Source organism: Mauremys reevesii, unplaced genomic scaffold, assembly GCF_016161935.1.
Source record: "Mauremys reevesii isolate NIE-2019 unplaced genomic scaffold, ASM1616193v1 Contig59, whole genome shotgun sequence".
Classification (NCBI taxonomy): Eukaryota; Metazoa; Chordata; order Testudines; family Geoemydidae; genus Mauremys; species Mauremys reevesii.
The window spans coordinates 297,194-311,811 of NW_024100872.1; the positions used below are offsets into that span (position 1 = coordinate 297,194).

General features: G+C 41.7%; 1 protein-coding gene across 1 annotated transcript in view; it reads right to left on the reverse strand.

Annotated features, from left to right (window-relative positions):
• Positions 1 to 14,416, reverse strand: part of LOC120394431 (butyrophilin subfamily 1 member A1-like) — a 52,932-nt gene extending 38,516 nt beyond the window's left edge. The window contains exons 1-5 of the mRNA XM_039518660.1: positions 14,410 to 14,416; positions 12,668 to 12,697; positions 11,425 to 11,445; positions 9,926 to 9,955; positions 4,840 to 4,860 (exon numbers count right to left, since the gene is read on the reverse strand). Coding sequence (XP_039374594.1) covers positions 4,840 to 4,860; positions 9,926 to 9,955; positions 11,425 to 11,445; positions 12,668 to 12,697; positions 14,410 to 14,416 — 109 coding nt within the window. The remainder of the gene's footprint in view (positions 1 to 4,839; positions 4,861 to 9,925; positions 9,956 to 11,424; positions 11,446 to 12,667; positions 12,698 to 14,409) is intronic.
• Between the last annotated feature and the right edge of the window lie 202 nt (positions 14,417 to 14,618).

Genomic DNA, 14,618 nt, shown 5'->3' on the forward strand with positions numbered 1-14,618 from the left:
CTGTTGGGCTCCAGACTACAGCAGTGGAATCTCCTGGCAGGTGATGTTAGGGTTTCCATGTTCCGTGACCGTCAAAAGGATCGTGTCCCATTCTTCTTCATGGAAGGAGATCTTATAGCCTACAACAACATCGATGGTGTGATGGCAGCCCTCAACATCGTTCACGATCCAGATGAGTGGAGACTGTTCATTGATTCATCGAAGACGAGTCTTAAAGCTGTTTTACTGCATAATGACAATGTTTTGCCATCAATTCCAGTTGGTCATGCAGTCCATATGAAGGAAACCTATGACAACATGAAACAACTTTTGAGGGGCATAAACTATGACCAACATCAGTGGCAGCTTTGTGGCGATTTGAAGGTTGTTGCTCTCTTGCTTGGTCTGCAGACTGGATACACAAAGTACTGCTGTTTTCTCTGCAAATGGGATAATCGTGCAAGAGATTCCCACTACATCAAGAAAGATTGGCCACCCGACAGTCATTGGAGCCTGGGAGGAAAAGTGTTCAGCATCCACCACTTGTTGAATCAAGGAAGATTTTGTTAGCACCCTTACACATCAAGTTGGGTCTGATGAAGAACTTTGTCAAGGCCATTGACAAAACACAAGCAGCTTTCAAGTACCTCCGCGGAAAATTTCCAAGGTTAAGTGAAGCTAAGACAAAGGAAGGTGTTTTGTTGGTCCTCAGATTCGTTAACTTCTTTGAGATGATGCATTTGACCATGCACTGCGTGGCAAGGAAAAGACAGCATGGAAAGCCTTCCAGTTAGTGGCAATAAATTTTCTCGGAAACAACAAGGCAGACAACTACAGGTTGTTGGTGGAAAACCTCCTCAAGGCATACAAAAGCCTTGGTTGCAACATGGCACTAAAGATACATTTTTTGCACTCTCATCTAGATTTTTTTCCACCGAACTGCGGAGCAGTGAGCGACGAGCACGGCGAGCGATTTCACCAGCACATTGCAACAATGGAGAAACGCTATCAGGGCAAATGGAGCCCATCAATACTTGCAGACTATTGCTGGACAGTGACAAGAGATGCTCCATTTAATGAATACAAGAGACAAGCCAAGAAGCGTTGAGTAGACACTGGATAGGACTAAACTATGTACATAATAGTTTTTTGCCTTTTGTTTCATAATAAATTTTAGTTAGATAACCCTTTTGCCGATTTTTAAAGTGTTACATAAACAGGACAGGTGAAATATTATCATGTAAAGCAACCATAAACACATGAAAAGACCTAGGTTTACAATTTATGATTAAAACTCTACTATCTACACAATATACATAGACATAAAATGTAAAAACTTAAATGTCTTAGAAACAGTAGCCAGTTGTTTTAATTGTCATATTTGAATTCAGCACATCAAAATACATAATAAATAGCACATTTTATCTCTGAAGCAGACGACTTTTCAAAAATTGTAGACCAGTGTTATCGACCACCTGACCAGGACAGTAATAGTGATGATGAAATGCTAAGGGAAATTAGAGAGGCTATCAAAATTAAGAACTCAATAATAGTGGGGGATTTCAATTATCCTCATATTGACTGGGAACATTTCACTTCAGGACGAAATGCAGAGATAAAATTTCTCGATACTTTAAATGACTGCTTCATGGAGTAGCTGGTACGGGAACCCACAAGGGGAGAGGCAACTCTAGATTTAATCCCGAGTGGAGCGCAGGAGCTGGTCCAAGAGGTAACTATAGCAGGACCGCTTAGAAATAGTGACCATAATACAATAGCATTCAACATCCCTGTGGTGGGAAGAACATCTCAACAGCCCAACACTGTGGCATTTAATTTCAAATGGGGGAACTATACAAAAATGAGGGGGTTAGTTAAACAAAAGTTAAAAGGTACAGTGACTAAAGTGAATCCCTGCAAGCTGCATGGGCACTTTTTAAAGACACCATAACAGAGGCCCAATGTATGCCAGAGTTCAATGTATACCCCATATTAAGAAACACAGTAAAAGACCTAAAAAAGAGCAACCATGGCTTAACAACAATATAAAAGAAGCAATGAGAGATAAAAAGACTTCCTTTAAAAGTGGAAGTCAAATCCTAGTGTGGTAAATAGAAAGGAGCATAAACACTGCCAAATTAAGTGCAAGAGTGTAATAAGAAAAGCCAAAGAGGAGTTTGAAGAACGGCTAGCCAAAAACTCCAAAGGTAAAAACAAAATGTTTTTTAAATACATCAGAAGCAGGAAGTCTGCTAAACAACCAGTGGGGCCCCTTGACGATCGAGATACAAAAGGAGCGCTTAAATATGATAATGTCATTGCGGAGAAACTAAATGGATTCTTTGCTTCGGTCTTCACGGCTGAGGATGTTAGAGAGATTCCCAAACCTGAGTTGACTTTTGTAGGTGACAAATCTGAGGAACTGTCACAGATTGAAGTGTCACTAGAGGAGGTTTTGGAATTAATTGATAAATTCAACATTAACAAGTCACTGACCAGATGGCATTCAGCCAAGAGTTCTGAAAGAACTCAAATGTGAAGTTGCAGAACTATTAACTAAGATTTGTAACCTGTCCTTGAAATCGGCTTCGGTACCCAATGACTGGAAGTTAGCTAATCTAATGCCAGTATTTAAAAAGCGCTCTAAAGGTGATCCCGGCAATTACAGACCGGTAAGTCGAACGTCGGTACCGGGCAAATTAGTCGAAACAATAGTTTAAAATAAAATTGTCAGACACATAGAAAAACATAAACTGTTGAGCAATAGTCAACATGGTTTCTGTAAAGGGAAATCGTGTCTTACTAATCTATTAGAGTTCTTTGAAGGGGTCAACAAACATGTGGACAAGGGGGATACGGTGGACATAGTGTACTTAGATTTCCAGAAAGCCTTTGACAAGGTCCCTCACCAAAGGCTCTTACGTAAATTAAGCTGTCATGGGGTAAAAGAGAAGGTCCTTTCACGGATTGAGAACTGGTTAAAAGACAGGGAACAAAGGGTAGGAAATAATGGTAAATTCTCAGAATAGAGAGGGGTAACTAGTGGTGTTCCCCAAGGGTCAGTCCTAGGACCAATCCTATTCCATTTATTCATAAATCATCTGGAGAAAGGGGTAAACAGTGAGGTGGCAAAGTTTGCAGATGGTACAAAAGTACTGAAGATAGTTAAGACCAAAGCAGATTGTGAAGAACTTCAAAAAGATCTCACAAAACTAAGCGATTGGGCAACAAAATGGCAAATGAAATTGAATGTGGATAAATGTAAAGTAATGCACATTGGAAAAAATAACCCCAACTATAGATACAATATGATGGGGGCTAATTTAGCTACAACGAGTCAGGAAAACGATTTTGGCGTCATCGTGGATAGTTCTCTGAAGATGTCCACGCAGTGTGCAGTGGCGGTCAAAAAAGCAAACAGGATGTTAGGAATCATTAAAAAGGGGATAGAGAAGAAGACGGAGAATATATTATTGCCCTTATATAAATCCATGGTACGCCCACATCTCGAATACTGTGTACAGATGTGGTCTCCTCACCTTAAAAAATATATTCTAGCAGTAGAAAAGGTTCAGAAAAGGGCAACTAAAATGATTAGGGGTTTGGAGAGAGTCCCATATGAGGAAAGATTAAAGAGCCTAGGACTCTTCAGCTTGGAAAAGAGAAGACTAAGGGGGGATATGATAGAGGTATATAAAATCAGGAGTGATGTTGAGCAAGTGGATAATGAAAATTTATTTACTTATTCCCATAATACAAGACCTAGGGGTCACCAAATGAAATTAATAGGCAGCAGGTTTAAAACAAATAAAAGGAAGTTCTTCTTCACGCAGCGCACAGTCAACTTGTGAAACTCCTTACCTGAGGATGTTGTGAAGGCTAGGACTATAACAATGTTTAAAAGGGGACTGGATAAATTCATGGTGGCTAAGTCCATAAATGGCTATTAGCCAGGATGGGTAAGAATGCTGTCTCTAGCCTTTGTTCATCAGAGGATGGAGATGGATGGCAGGCGAGAGATCACTTGATCATTGCCTGTTAGGTTCACTCCTCTGGGGCACCTGGCATTGGCCACTGTCGGTAGACAGATACTGGGCTAGATGAACCTTTTGGTCTGACGCGGTACGGCCGTTCTTATGTTCTTATGTATGTTCTTAAAAATCACAAATCATCTTTACAGTTTTCTCACAGACATTGTTTTGGACAAGATGCAATCCCCACTATAAAAATTTGTTACACAAGCATTCCTCAGCCCCCATGGCCTAGACTTCACATTCTACCCTCCCCCTCGAGCCCTAGTCTGACCTCGCCTCACCAGAAACCCTGCAGACTCTCACAGCATGAAATTATAGTGCAAAATCCACATCAAGCCTACAGAAACTCTGAGTCCCCCCTCTCTCCCTGCAACTGGGATTCCAAACTCCATCATGAGGTACAAAAACTGAAACTAATTCTACATCTGCTGCAGACCTCCACCACTCCCAGGAGTGCAGTGTTACCCAACCAATGGGGGGCAAAATCTGATCATATTTTAACCAATGTCTGACAACACTAGCTGATAGTAACAGAGTCACATTCAGCAAATATGCACTTTTTTTCTTAACAACAAAATTTTGGATGCATCTGCATAATAAAAAAAAATGTTTTCAGTGTGTGCATATATTTTCCAGATATGGTGGATTGTTTAAGGGCATTTTCAAGAAATTATTAGAAAATGCATCTACTAATAAATAACACATCCCCGTTAACTAATGTAGTGGGAAAGGCTGAAGTAGAAGCAGGATCAAAAACACCTGGGACCGTTTTTGTTGTATAACAATAGTTTTGCTTGTGACTGTTGAAAAGTCAATGCAATCTTACCTTTTTTCTCTTTATTTGAGCCTAGAAAAAACAAACAAAACAGAGTGTCATGCAGCAAAGTGAAGAGGGAATGTGCACAACAACATTTATATAAATCATGTTTTTGGCCTGTCTTCTGATTTCTGAATGCTCCCTGCCATTACCAATGTGTGGGTGATAATCAGTGTTGCAAGCTCTCATATACTAGTGAGTAAGGTGATTTAGTCCCCTGGTGAAGGAGCACTTGCCAAAATATGCAACGTAGATGAGATTTCTCTTGTTGGTGTAAAGCGCATGATATAACAGACTGAGGTTAAATGTCACCACTAATTTAAATCAGCAGGGGGCAGTTCAATAAATTAATTAACAAAGGTGGTTTACAATAGTACATTAAACTTATCTAATGGACATTTACACTGCCACCATTTAACCCACCCCTGAGTGTACTGTCCCCTGGATTCCAGAGTTCTAAACACTTGCTTGTGTGCGTGCACTTGGAGATCTTGAAGCTGCATGCAGCACTCTGTTGGTTCTGTGTATCAGTCCACGCAAAGCAACAAGCTACACAACCCCCTGTGAAAACTGGATTCTAACGATTCAGAGATCAAAAGGGAATATTAGCAATTAGATGAACCATGGAATAATAATATAATTGTCTTTATTTCTCTTTGAAGTTTGTAGTAAACTACACATGAACCTTTGGATGGTTAATGGCCTTATGCTAATCAGTGCAATTAATTATCTGCGTATACACAGAAAATAGGACTTGACTGTTCAAAGCAACAATGTACCTTATTAGTGCTTGTGTTACCTGCTGTCGAGAGGTTATCACAACTTGCCAGAGATCTATAAAAGAACTTTGGGACCTGATATTTTTTATCTCAAGTCTGCTTGAACTTATCAGAGGAGGTTTCAAGTCACAAGACTGAGGTCTCCAGGTGTGCTCTTGATTTCCCTGCTATTTCTCATGGAAGAATTTACACAGATTCTGCACATGGACTGCCTATTGGGTTATAATTTATGGAATTGATTCTGAAAGAACTTTTTGCAGGTCAGCACTTCACCATCTCTATTATGAAACTGACCTAAGAATTTTATTCATATCTGCAGAACACCACCTGACTGTGCAATGTAGCGCAAAGGGGAGGGAACTCCAGTTTCTAGGAAAAGGCAGGTGTTAGTAATGGGAGATTTGGTTATTAGAAACGTAGATAGCTGGGTCTGTGATGACCGGGAGAACCGTATGGTGACTTGCCTGCCTGGTGCGAAGGTTGCGGATTTCTCGAGGCATCTAGACAGACTTATGTGTAGTGCTGGGGAGGAGCCTATGGTCGTGGTCCATGTAGGTACCAATGACATAGGGAAGGGTAGGAGAGATGTCCTGGAAGCCAAATTTAGGCTGCTAGGGAAGAGACTGAAATCCAGGACCTCTATGGTGGCATTCTCAGAAATGCTCCCAGTTCCACACGCAGGGCCAGGTAGGCAGGCAGAGCTTCAGAGTCTCAATGCGTGGATGAGATGATGGTGTACAGAGGAGGGGTTCACATTCATTAGGAACTGGGGAAACGTCTGGGATGGGAGGAGCCTATACAGGAGAGATGGGCTCCACCTAAACCAAAGCAGAACCAGACTGCTGGCACTAAACATTAAAAAGGTTGTAGAGCAGTTTTTAAACTAGGAGATGGGGAAAAGCCGACTGATGCAGAGGAGCGTGTGGATCGGACACAGACTTCTCTTAGGGGAGAGTCGGATGATAGAGAATCTCTAGGTTATAGACAGGATCAGAGGACTGATGATGTTCGTCCATCGTTTTCGAAGAAGACTTTGACATCTAGCAGGTTGTGAGCTGTCCACGGTGCGTCCGCAGGTGGCTGGTAAGGCCAATACGGGCACGGAATGTTCTGCCACATGTCGGGCAGACATGTGTGGACACCACTGTTACAGCATTTGCAGCTCTGGCTTTACGGAGTGCTCGCTTCTCTTGTGCTATGGTTATCCTTCTGGCTTCAGATGTCTGGCAGCCTTGGTGGATCAGCGTATGCCATGTCGATCGGTCTTGTGCCAGGGTTTCCCAGGAGGTGATGTCGATATCCAGGGACTTGAGAGAGGCTTTCAGCGTGTCTTTGTATCACTTCTTTGTCCCCGTGCGATCACTTTCCTTGAGACAGCTCATCATAGAAGAGCTGTTTGGAGATGCGGTGGTCTGGCATCCTTACAACATGGCCTGCCCAGCGTGTCTGGGCTTTCATAAGCAGAGTGTAAACTGATGGCAGGCCTGCTCTGGAGAGGACTTCTGTGTCTGGCACCTTATCCTGCCACCGGATCCTCAGAAGTCTGCGGAGGCAAGTCGTGTGGAAGTGGTTCAGTTGCCTAGCGTGCCTCTTGTATACAGTCCAAGTCTCACTGGCATACATCAGGGTAGTTAGCACTACTGCTCGGTAGACTTTAAGCTTTGTAGCAAGGCTTATTCCACAGCGATCCCACACGTTGGTCAGCAGTCCACCGAATGCAGAACTTGCCTTGGCGATTCTGCAGTTGACCTCAATGTCAATTGTCACTGCGCGGGAGAGGGTGCTGCCAAGGTATGTAGATTGGTCCACTGCTTGCAGCTTTTGTCCCTTCACTGTGATGGTGGGCTCTTGGTGTTGGGCTTTCGGAGCTGGCTGGTACATCACTTCGGTTTTCTTTATGTTGATGAGGAGGCCGGTTGTCGCATGCTGCTGCGAATTTGTCCATGCTGGCTTGCATTTCCTGCTCTGATCCAGCATTCAGGGCACAGTCGTCAGCAAAAAGGAGGTCTCGTAGCACAGTCTCCTTTATCTTGGTGACAGCCTGGAGTCTTTGCAGGTTGAACAGTTTCCCATCAGTCCTATATCTCAGGCTGACTCCCAAGGAACTGTTCTGAAAGGCGTCTGACAGCATGGCTGAAAACATTATGCTGAACAGGGTCGGTGCCAACACACACCCTTGCTTGACGCCGTTTGTGATGGAAAAGGCCTCTGAAGCTTCTCCATCGTCCAGAACACGAGCCGTCATGCAGTCATGGAACTGACGTACCATCAGGATAAATCTGTCAGGGCACCCAAACTTCGACATGATGCGCCACAGACCTTCGCAACTGACAGTGTCAAAAGCCTTGGTAAGATCCACAAAGATGGTGTACAATTCACGATTCTGCTCTTCACACTTCTCTTGGAGCTGTCGAACTGCGAAGATCATGTCCAAAGTGCCACGCTCTTTGCGGAAGATGGTGTAATTCTCATTACTGAAAAGACTCTGATTCTACAGCGTTGGGCTGAGCATTTCCAATCCGTACTGAACAGCCCATCTTCCATCAATAACGAGGCGATTGACAGAATGCCCCAGGCGGATATCAACTACAGCCTGGATGTTCCACCATCAGAGACTGAAACCCTACAGGCCATCAGCCAGCTGTTTAGTGGCAAGGCCCCAGGATCTGACGCGATTCCAGCGGAAGTCTATAAGGACGGTGGTGCAATGCTTGTCGACAAACTCACTCAGCTGTTCCAGTCCTTCTGGAATCAAGGGTCCATTCCTCAGGAATTGAAAGATGCGTCCATCGTACACCCCTACAAGAGGAAAGGAAATCGAAAAGTCTGCGATAATCATAGAGGAATATCACTGCTTTCCAGCGCAGGTAAGATCCTTGCACGAGTGTTGCTGAATCGCCTGATTGACCACCTGGAACAGGGTCTACTACCTGAGACACAGAGGACTGAAGAGTATAATGTAAGGGCCGGATCAGATGATAAACAGTCACATAAAAATAATCTGGCACATCAGAAAAGGCAGACTAATAAACAGGGACAAGTTTTTAAAGTGCTTGTACACAAATGCCAGAAGTCTAAATAACAAGATGGGTGAACTACAGTGCCTTGTGATAAAGGAGGATATAGATATAATAGGCATCACAGAAACCTGGTGGACTGAGAGCAATCAATGGGACACAATCATTCCGGGGTACAAAATATATCGAAAGGACAGAACAGGTAGTGCAGGGGGAGGAGTGGCACTATATGTGAAAGAAAGTGTAGATTCAAATGAAGTAAAAATCTTAAGCAAATCCATATGTTCCATAGAATCTCTATGGATAGAAATTTCATGCTCTAGTAAAATATAACATTAGGGATCTATTATCGACCACCTGACCAGGACAGTAATAGTGATGATGAAATGCTGAGGGAAATTAGAGAGGCTATCAAAATTAGGAACCCAATAATAGTGGGGGATTTCAATTATCCCCATATTGACTGGGAACATTTCACTTCAGGACGAAATGCAGAGATAAAATTTCTCGATACTTTAAATGACTGCTTCATGGAGCAGCTGGTACGGGAACCCACAAGGGGAGAGGCAACTCTAGATTTAATCCTGAGTGGAGCGCAGGAGCTGGTCCAAGAGGTAACTATAGCAGGACCGCTTAGAAATAGTGACCATAATACAATAGCATTCAACATCCCTCTGGTGGGAAGAACACCTCAACTGCCCAACACTATGGCATTTAATTTCAAAAGGGGAACTATACAAAAATGAGGGGGTTAGTTAGACAAAAGTTAAAAGGTACAGTGACTAAAGTGAAATCCCTGCAAGTTGCATGGGCCCTTTTTAAAGACACCATAATAGAGGCCCAACTTCAATGTATACCCCAAATTAAGAAAAACAGTAAAAGAACTAAAAAAGAGCCACCATGGCTTAATAACCATGTAAAAGAAGCAGTGAGAGATAAAAAGACTTCCTTTAAAAAGTGGAAGTCAAATCCTAGTGAGGCAAATAGACAGCAGCACAAACACTGCCAACTTAAGTGCAAGAGTGTAATAAGAAAAGCCAAAGAGGAGTTTGAAGAACGGCTAGCCAAAAACTCCAAAGGTAATAACAAAATGTTTTTTAAGTACATCAGAAGCAGGAAGCCAGCTAAACAACCAGTGGGGCCCCTTGAAGATCAAAATACAAAAGGAGCGTTTAAAGACGATAAAGTCATTGCGGAGAAACTAAATGGATTCTTTGCTTCAGTCTGAAGATGAAGATGCTTCAGTGCTTCAGTATGAAGATATACTATAACCTGTGTATAAAAGACACTTGCACTTACCCTGACTCTGGCTCTCATCAACTCTGGGCCCTGGCAATAAATAAAATAATTATAAATAATTATAATTAATACTAATTAACAATTACAATGACCAGGATATTTTATTAACATGTTAAATAAAACTATGTTTATTTTGAAAAAATGAGTATTTAAAAATAACTTTGTATATTATCCCATATATTTGTATGACACTTTTCAGGTAATTAAAAAGTCCAGATCTCTATTATTGGGAGTGTGTGCTCATAATTAGACTGAAAATAAAACATACATAAAAAGTAGTCCATAACAACACTACCACATGGGCCAAGAATGAGATTTGAGGCCAGGACTTTCAGTATGAGCTATAGCAGTAAATCAGTCAGTATGCTGCATCATTGCCACCATTTAGAAATACAAACTGTGACTCACTTGTGCATTATATTTTACCTTCTTTAACCTCTCAATAACTCTCATTTCCTTTTTCTTAGCTAATAAACCTTTAGTTAGTTTGCTATTGACTTGGTTACCAGTGTTGTCTTCGTTGCAAGACCTAGAGTTCCAATTCATATGGGGTAAGTGACTGGTCTCTTAGGACTGGCAGCAATCTAACACAGAAAGTGTTGATTCAAAATACGCAAAACCAAAAAGGTTTGGTTTTAGCTATTAGAGTTCTTTGAAGGGGTCAACAAACATGTGGACAAGGGGGATCCAGTGGACATAGTGTACTTAGATTTCCAGAAAGCATTTGACAAGGTCCCTCACCAAAGGCTCTTACGTAAATTAAGCTGTCATGGGATAAAAGGGAAGTTCCTTTCATGGATTGAGAACTGGTTAAAGGACAGGGAACAAAGGGTAGGAATTAATGGTAAATTCTCAGAATAGAGAGGGGTAACTAGTGGTGTTCCCCAAGGGTCAGTCCTAGGACCAATCCTATTCAATTTATTCATAAATGATCTGGAGAAAGGGGTAAACAACGAGGTGGCAAAGTTTGCAGATGGTACTAAACGGCTCAAGTATCAGAGGGGTAGCCGTGTTAGTCTGGATCTGTAAAAGCAGCAAAGAATCCTGTGGCACCTTGTAGACTAACAGACTCGTGTGTGTGTGTGATTATGTGTGTAATGGGTTAACAAATACACACAAATATTATATTGTAACCACTTCTGAAGCCTTCAATATGAAATACCCCACATATTGCATTGTCAGAAACTCCCAAATGCTATCCCCATGCTCAGTATCCAACCAGACTCATCTGTCAGCCATGACAGGCCTCTGAATAAACCTCACCCCATGAAGAGGAAATTCCAAACCTTCTCTCAGCATGGAAACTCTACAGACTCCTTGTCTTCTCATGGAAACTGCTCTCACAACCCATCACTCCCATCTGCTAGTCTCTTTTCATCAACACACTGACAATCATCAATCTCTCTTGTATTCACATGGGTTCTTGTCCCCCAAAACATATTCCTCAAATATTACACAACCAGGCATCTTCCAAGCAACAGAAGTCAATGGAAATGAACCTTTTTCTTTCTGGAGCTTTCCTGAAAAACAAAAACAAAAAGAAACCCATGTTTTTAACCCTATAATTCCAATTTTCTCTCCATAGCATACAGAAATAATGTAATAATCAAAACCAAGACAATGTTTGGTAATTTATAAAATATTCTAAGTACAGAAATAAGAAAATGCAAGAATCAAAGCCAATGGTACTTGTAGACTACGGCAGATTCCTAGATTCTAACGTCAGAAGAGACCATTGTGATTATATATCCTGAATCCTGGGATAAGACAGGCCACAGAACTCCACCAAAATAGTTCCTAGAGACCCTTGGTAAATTTTTTCCAATGGTTAATTACCCTCACCATTAAAAATTTACTAATTATTTCCAGTCTGAATTTGTCTAGCTTTAGCTTGTAACCCTAGATCATGTTACACCTTCCTCTGCTAGACTGAGGAAGGTGTTCCCATTAGCAGAGAAAGGCATTACATGATACAATGGAAGTTGGATGGAGCTATACAGAAGCCAGGCTGATGGAGGCTACACTGAGGTTGCACTTCTGGCTAGCACCATCTACTTTTTGTTAGCAGTGACCGCTGGTGGAAGGTTTTATCCAGACACTATTCAGAAGGTGCACTTCATTCTGAAAGAACAAGAATTCCATGCTGCAGTACTTTTTTTGTTTGTTTGCTTGTTTCCAGCAGAGCTAGTCAAAAAATGTTAATTCTTTTCTGTGAACATTTTTAGTTATTTTCAAACAAAAAAAAGATTGAAAAGAAAGGAAAAATTGGTTTTCTCCTCAGAAAGGAGGCGGGGCAGAGGGGAAGAAAAGTAGAAGAAAACTAAATAAACCTAAAAACATTTGAAAAGTGAATTTGGCTTTGCATGCTTCATCAAGAAATCCAAAATATCTGGGCAGAGTGAAAACTTTTCTCACAATTTTTCACTTCTGTTGAAAAGCCATTTTAGTTGAAAATGCAGGTTTTTGGCCAGCTGTAGTTTGCAATGTGAATACTCTCGTTTATTTACTCAACATTCGTTTGCCGTGAGCAGTTGCACTTTGCCTGCCCCAGGTGCATGCCGTATGCAAGGGGGCAGAAAGGGAATCTCCTATGACCCCTTTACTCTGCTGATTAGCTGAATAGAATCTACCCCAGAATGTGATGTCAATGAGGTACATACACTGTGAAGACCAGAGTCCTGCCCTGTGTATTTGCAAATGAAGATATACTATAACCTGTGTATAAAAGACACTTGCACTTACCCTGACTCTGGCTCTCATCAACTCTGGGCCCTGGCAATAAATAAAATAATTATAAATAATTATAATTAATACTAATTAACAATTACAATGACCAGGATATTTTATTAACATGTTAAATAAAACTATGTTTATTTTGAAAAAATGAGTATTTAAAAATAACTTTGTATATTATCCCATATATTTGTATGACACTTTTCAGGTAATTAAAAAGTCCAGATCTCTATTATTGGGAGTGTGTGCTCATAATTAGACTGAAAATAAAACATACATAAAAGTAGTCCATAACAACACTACCACATGGGCCAAGAATGAGATTTGAGGCCAGGACTTTCAGTATGAGCTATAGCAGTAAATCAGTCAGTATGCTGCATCATTGCCACCATTTAGAAATACAAACTGTGACTCACTTGTGCATTATATTTTACCTTCTTTAACCTCTCAATAACTCTCATTTCCTTTTTCTTAGCTAATAAACCTTTAGTTAGTTTGCTATTGACTTGGTTACCAGTGTTGTCTTCGTTGCAAGACCTAGAGTTCCAATTCATATGGGGTAAGTGACTGGTCTCTTAGGACTGGCAGCAATCTAATATGATATGATTTTTTTTTATTTAAGTGACCTTTTAGCACAAAGTTCAATTTGTCTCGGTGGCAAGAGGGACTGGAATATCTAAGGGACTCTCTGTGACTCCATGGTAAGACTGGATAGTGATCCAGGAGTTCACATTTGTTAGTGGTCAAACATTCTGTTCTGAAACTGGCTTTCAGTGGAACATTGTGTTTTCAACAAAATTAGGTTTGGTTTTAAAAAAAGCACTGCTTAACACAGAAAGGGTTGATTCAAAACTACACGCAAAACCAAAAAGGTTTGGTTTTAGCTGATAATTGAAATTTTGGTGGAAAATTTGAGTGAGTTGTGATATGGATATCTCATACCTTCAATCTCTTATATGGTCTGGGCTACACACCTGGATGATATATCCCAAGATGCACCATGGCCAGTGAGACCATCATGCAGAATCTCCCCTCACCAAGAGGAGACACCATGGTTCATCATAGGAGATGTAGTGTACAGAGGTGAAATTTTCTGCAGAAAAAATGCCATTTGCAACCAAATCTACCTGAGGCCAAATACCGGACAAGATTTGTGGAATGTGATGTAGCAAACCCTACACTGTATTACAGCGGTGGGCAAACATTTGGACCTCAGGGCCACATCTGGGTATAGAAATTGTATGGTGGGCATGAATGTTCACAAAATTGGGGGTTGGGGTGTGGGAGAGGATGAGGGCTCTGGGGTGGGGCCAGAAATAAAGAGTTAAGGGTTGGGAGATCTGGACTGGGGCAGGGGGTTGGAGTGCGGGGTGGGAGGGTGAGGACTCCATCTGGGGATGCAGGCTCTGGGATGGGGCTGGCGATGAGGGACTTGGGGTGCAGGATAGTGCTCCAGGCTTGGACCAATAGATTCAGAAGGAGTGAGGGGATCAGGGTTGGCGCAGGGGGGTTGGGACGTAGGGGTGCAGGCACTTGCACAAAGGCCAGACAGAATCTGCCCCTCACCCCCACAGGCCACACATTTCCTAATTAGTTGCCTGTGAACTAATCTGGGTAGAAAGAAAATACAGCAGAAAACAAATGACTCTTGCTTCCTGTTGAGCTATGACTTTTGAAAGTAACTATACAGTATCTCCTGCTAGAGCGTTATTCTGTGTGGTGACAATGTTCAGAAAGCAATGGAAACTTACCCTCCATTTCTTGACTTGGTCTGAAAGAAACAGGGGGTGCTAACAGGGAGTTTTTCAAGGGAGTTCTCCAGGTGAAGGAGGAGCAAATCTGTGGGGTAAGTGACTGTCTGTAGTGTGTGTTTGTTTGTGTTTGGGGGTTATTTGCTGTGTGCTGAGCTTATGTTTCTCAGTCTGTTTGTTTGGTTGGTTGTTTGAAGGACCCTGTGCTG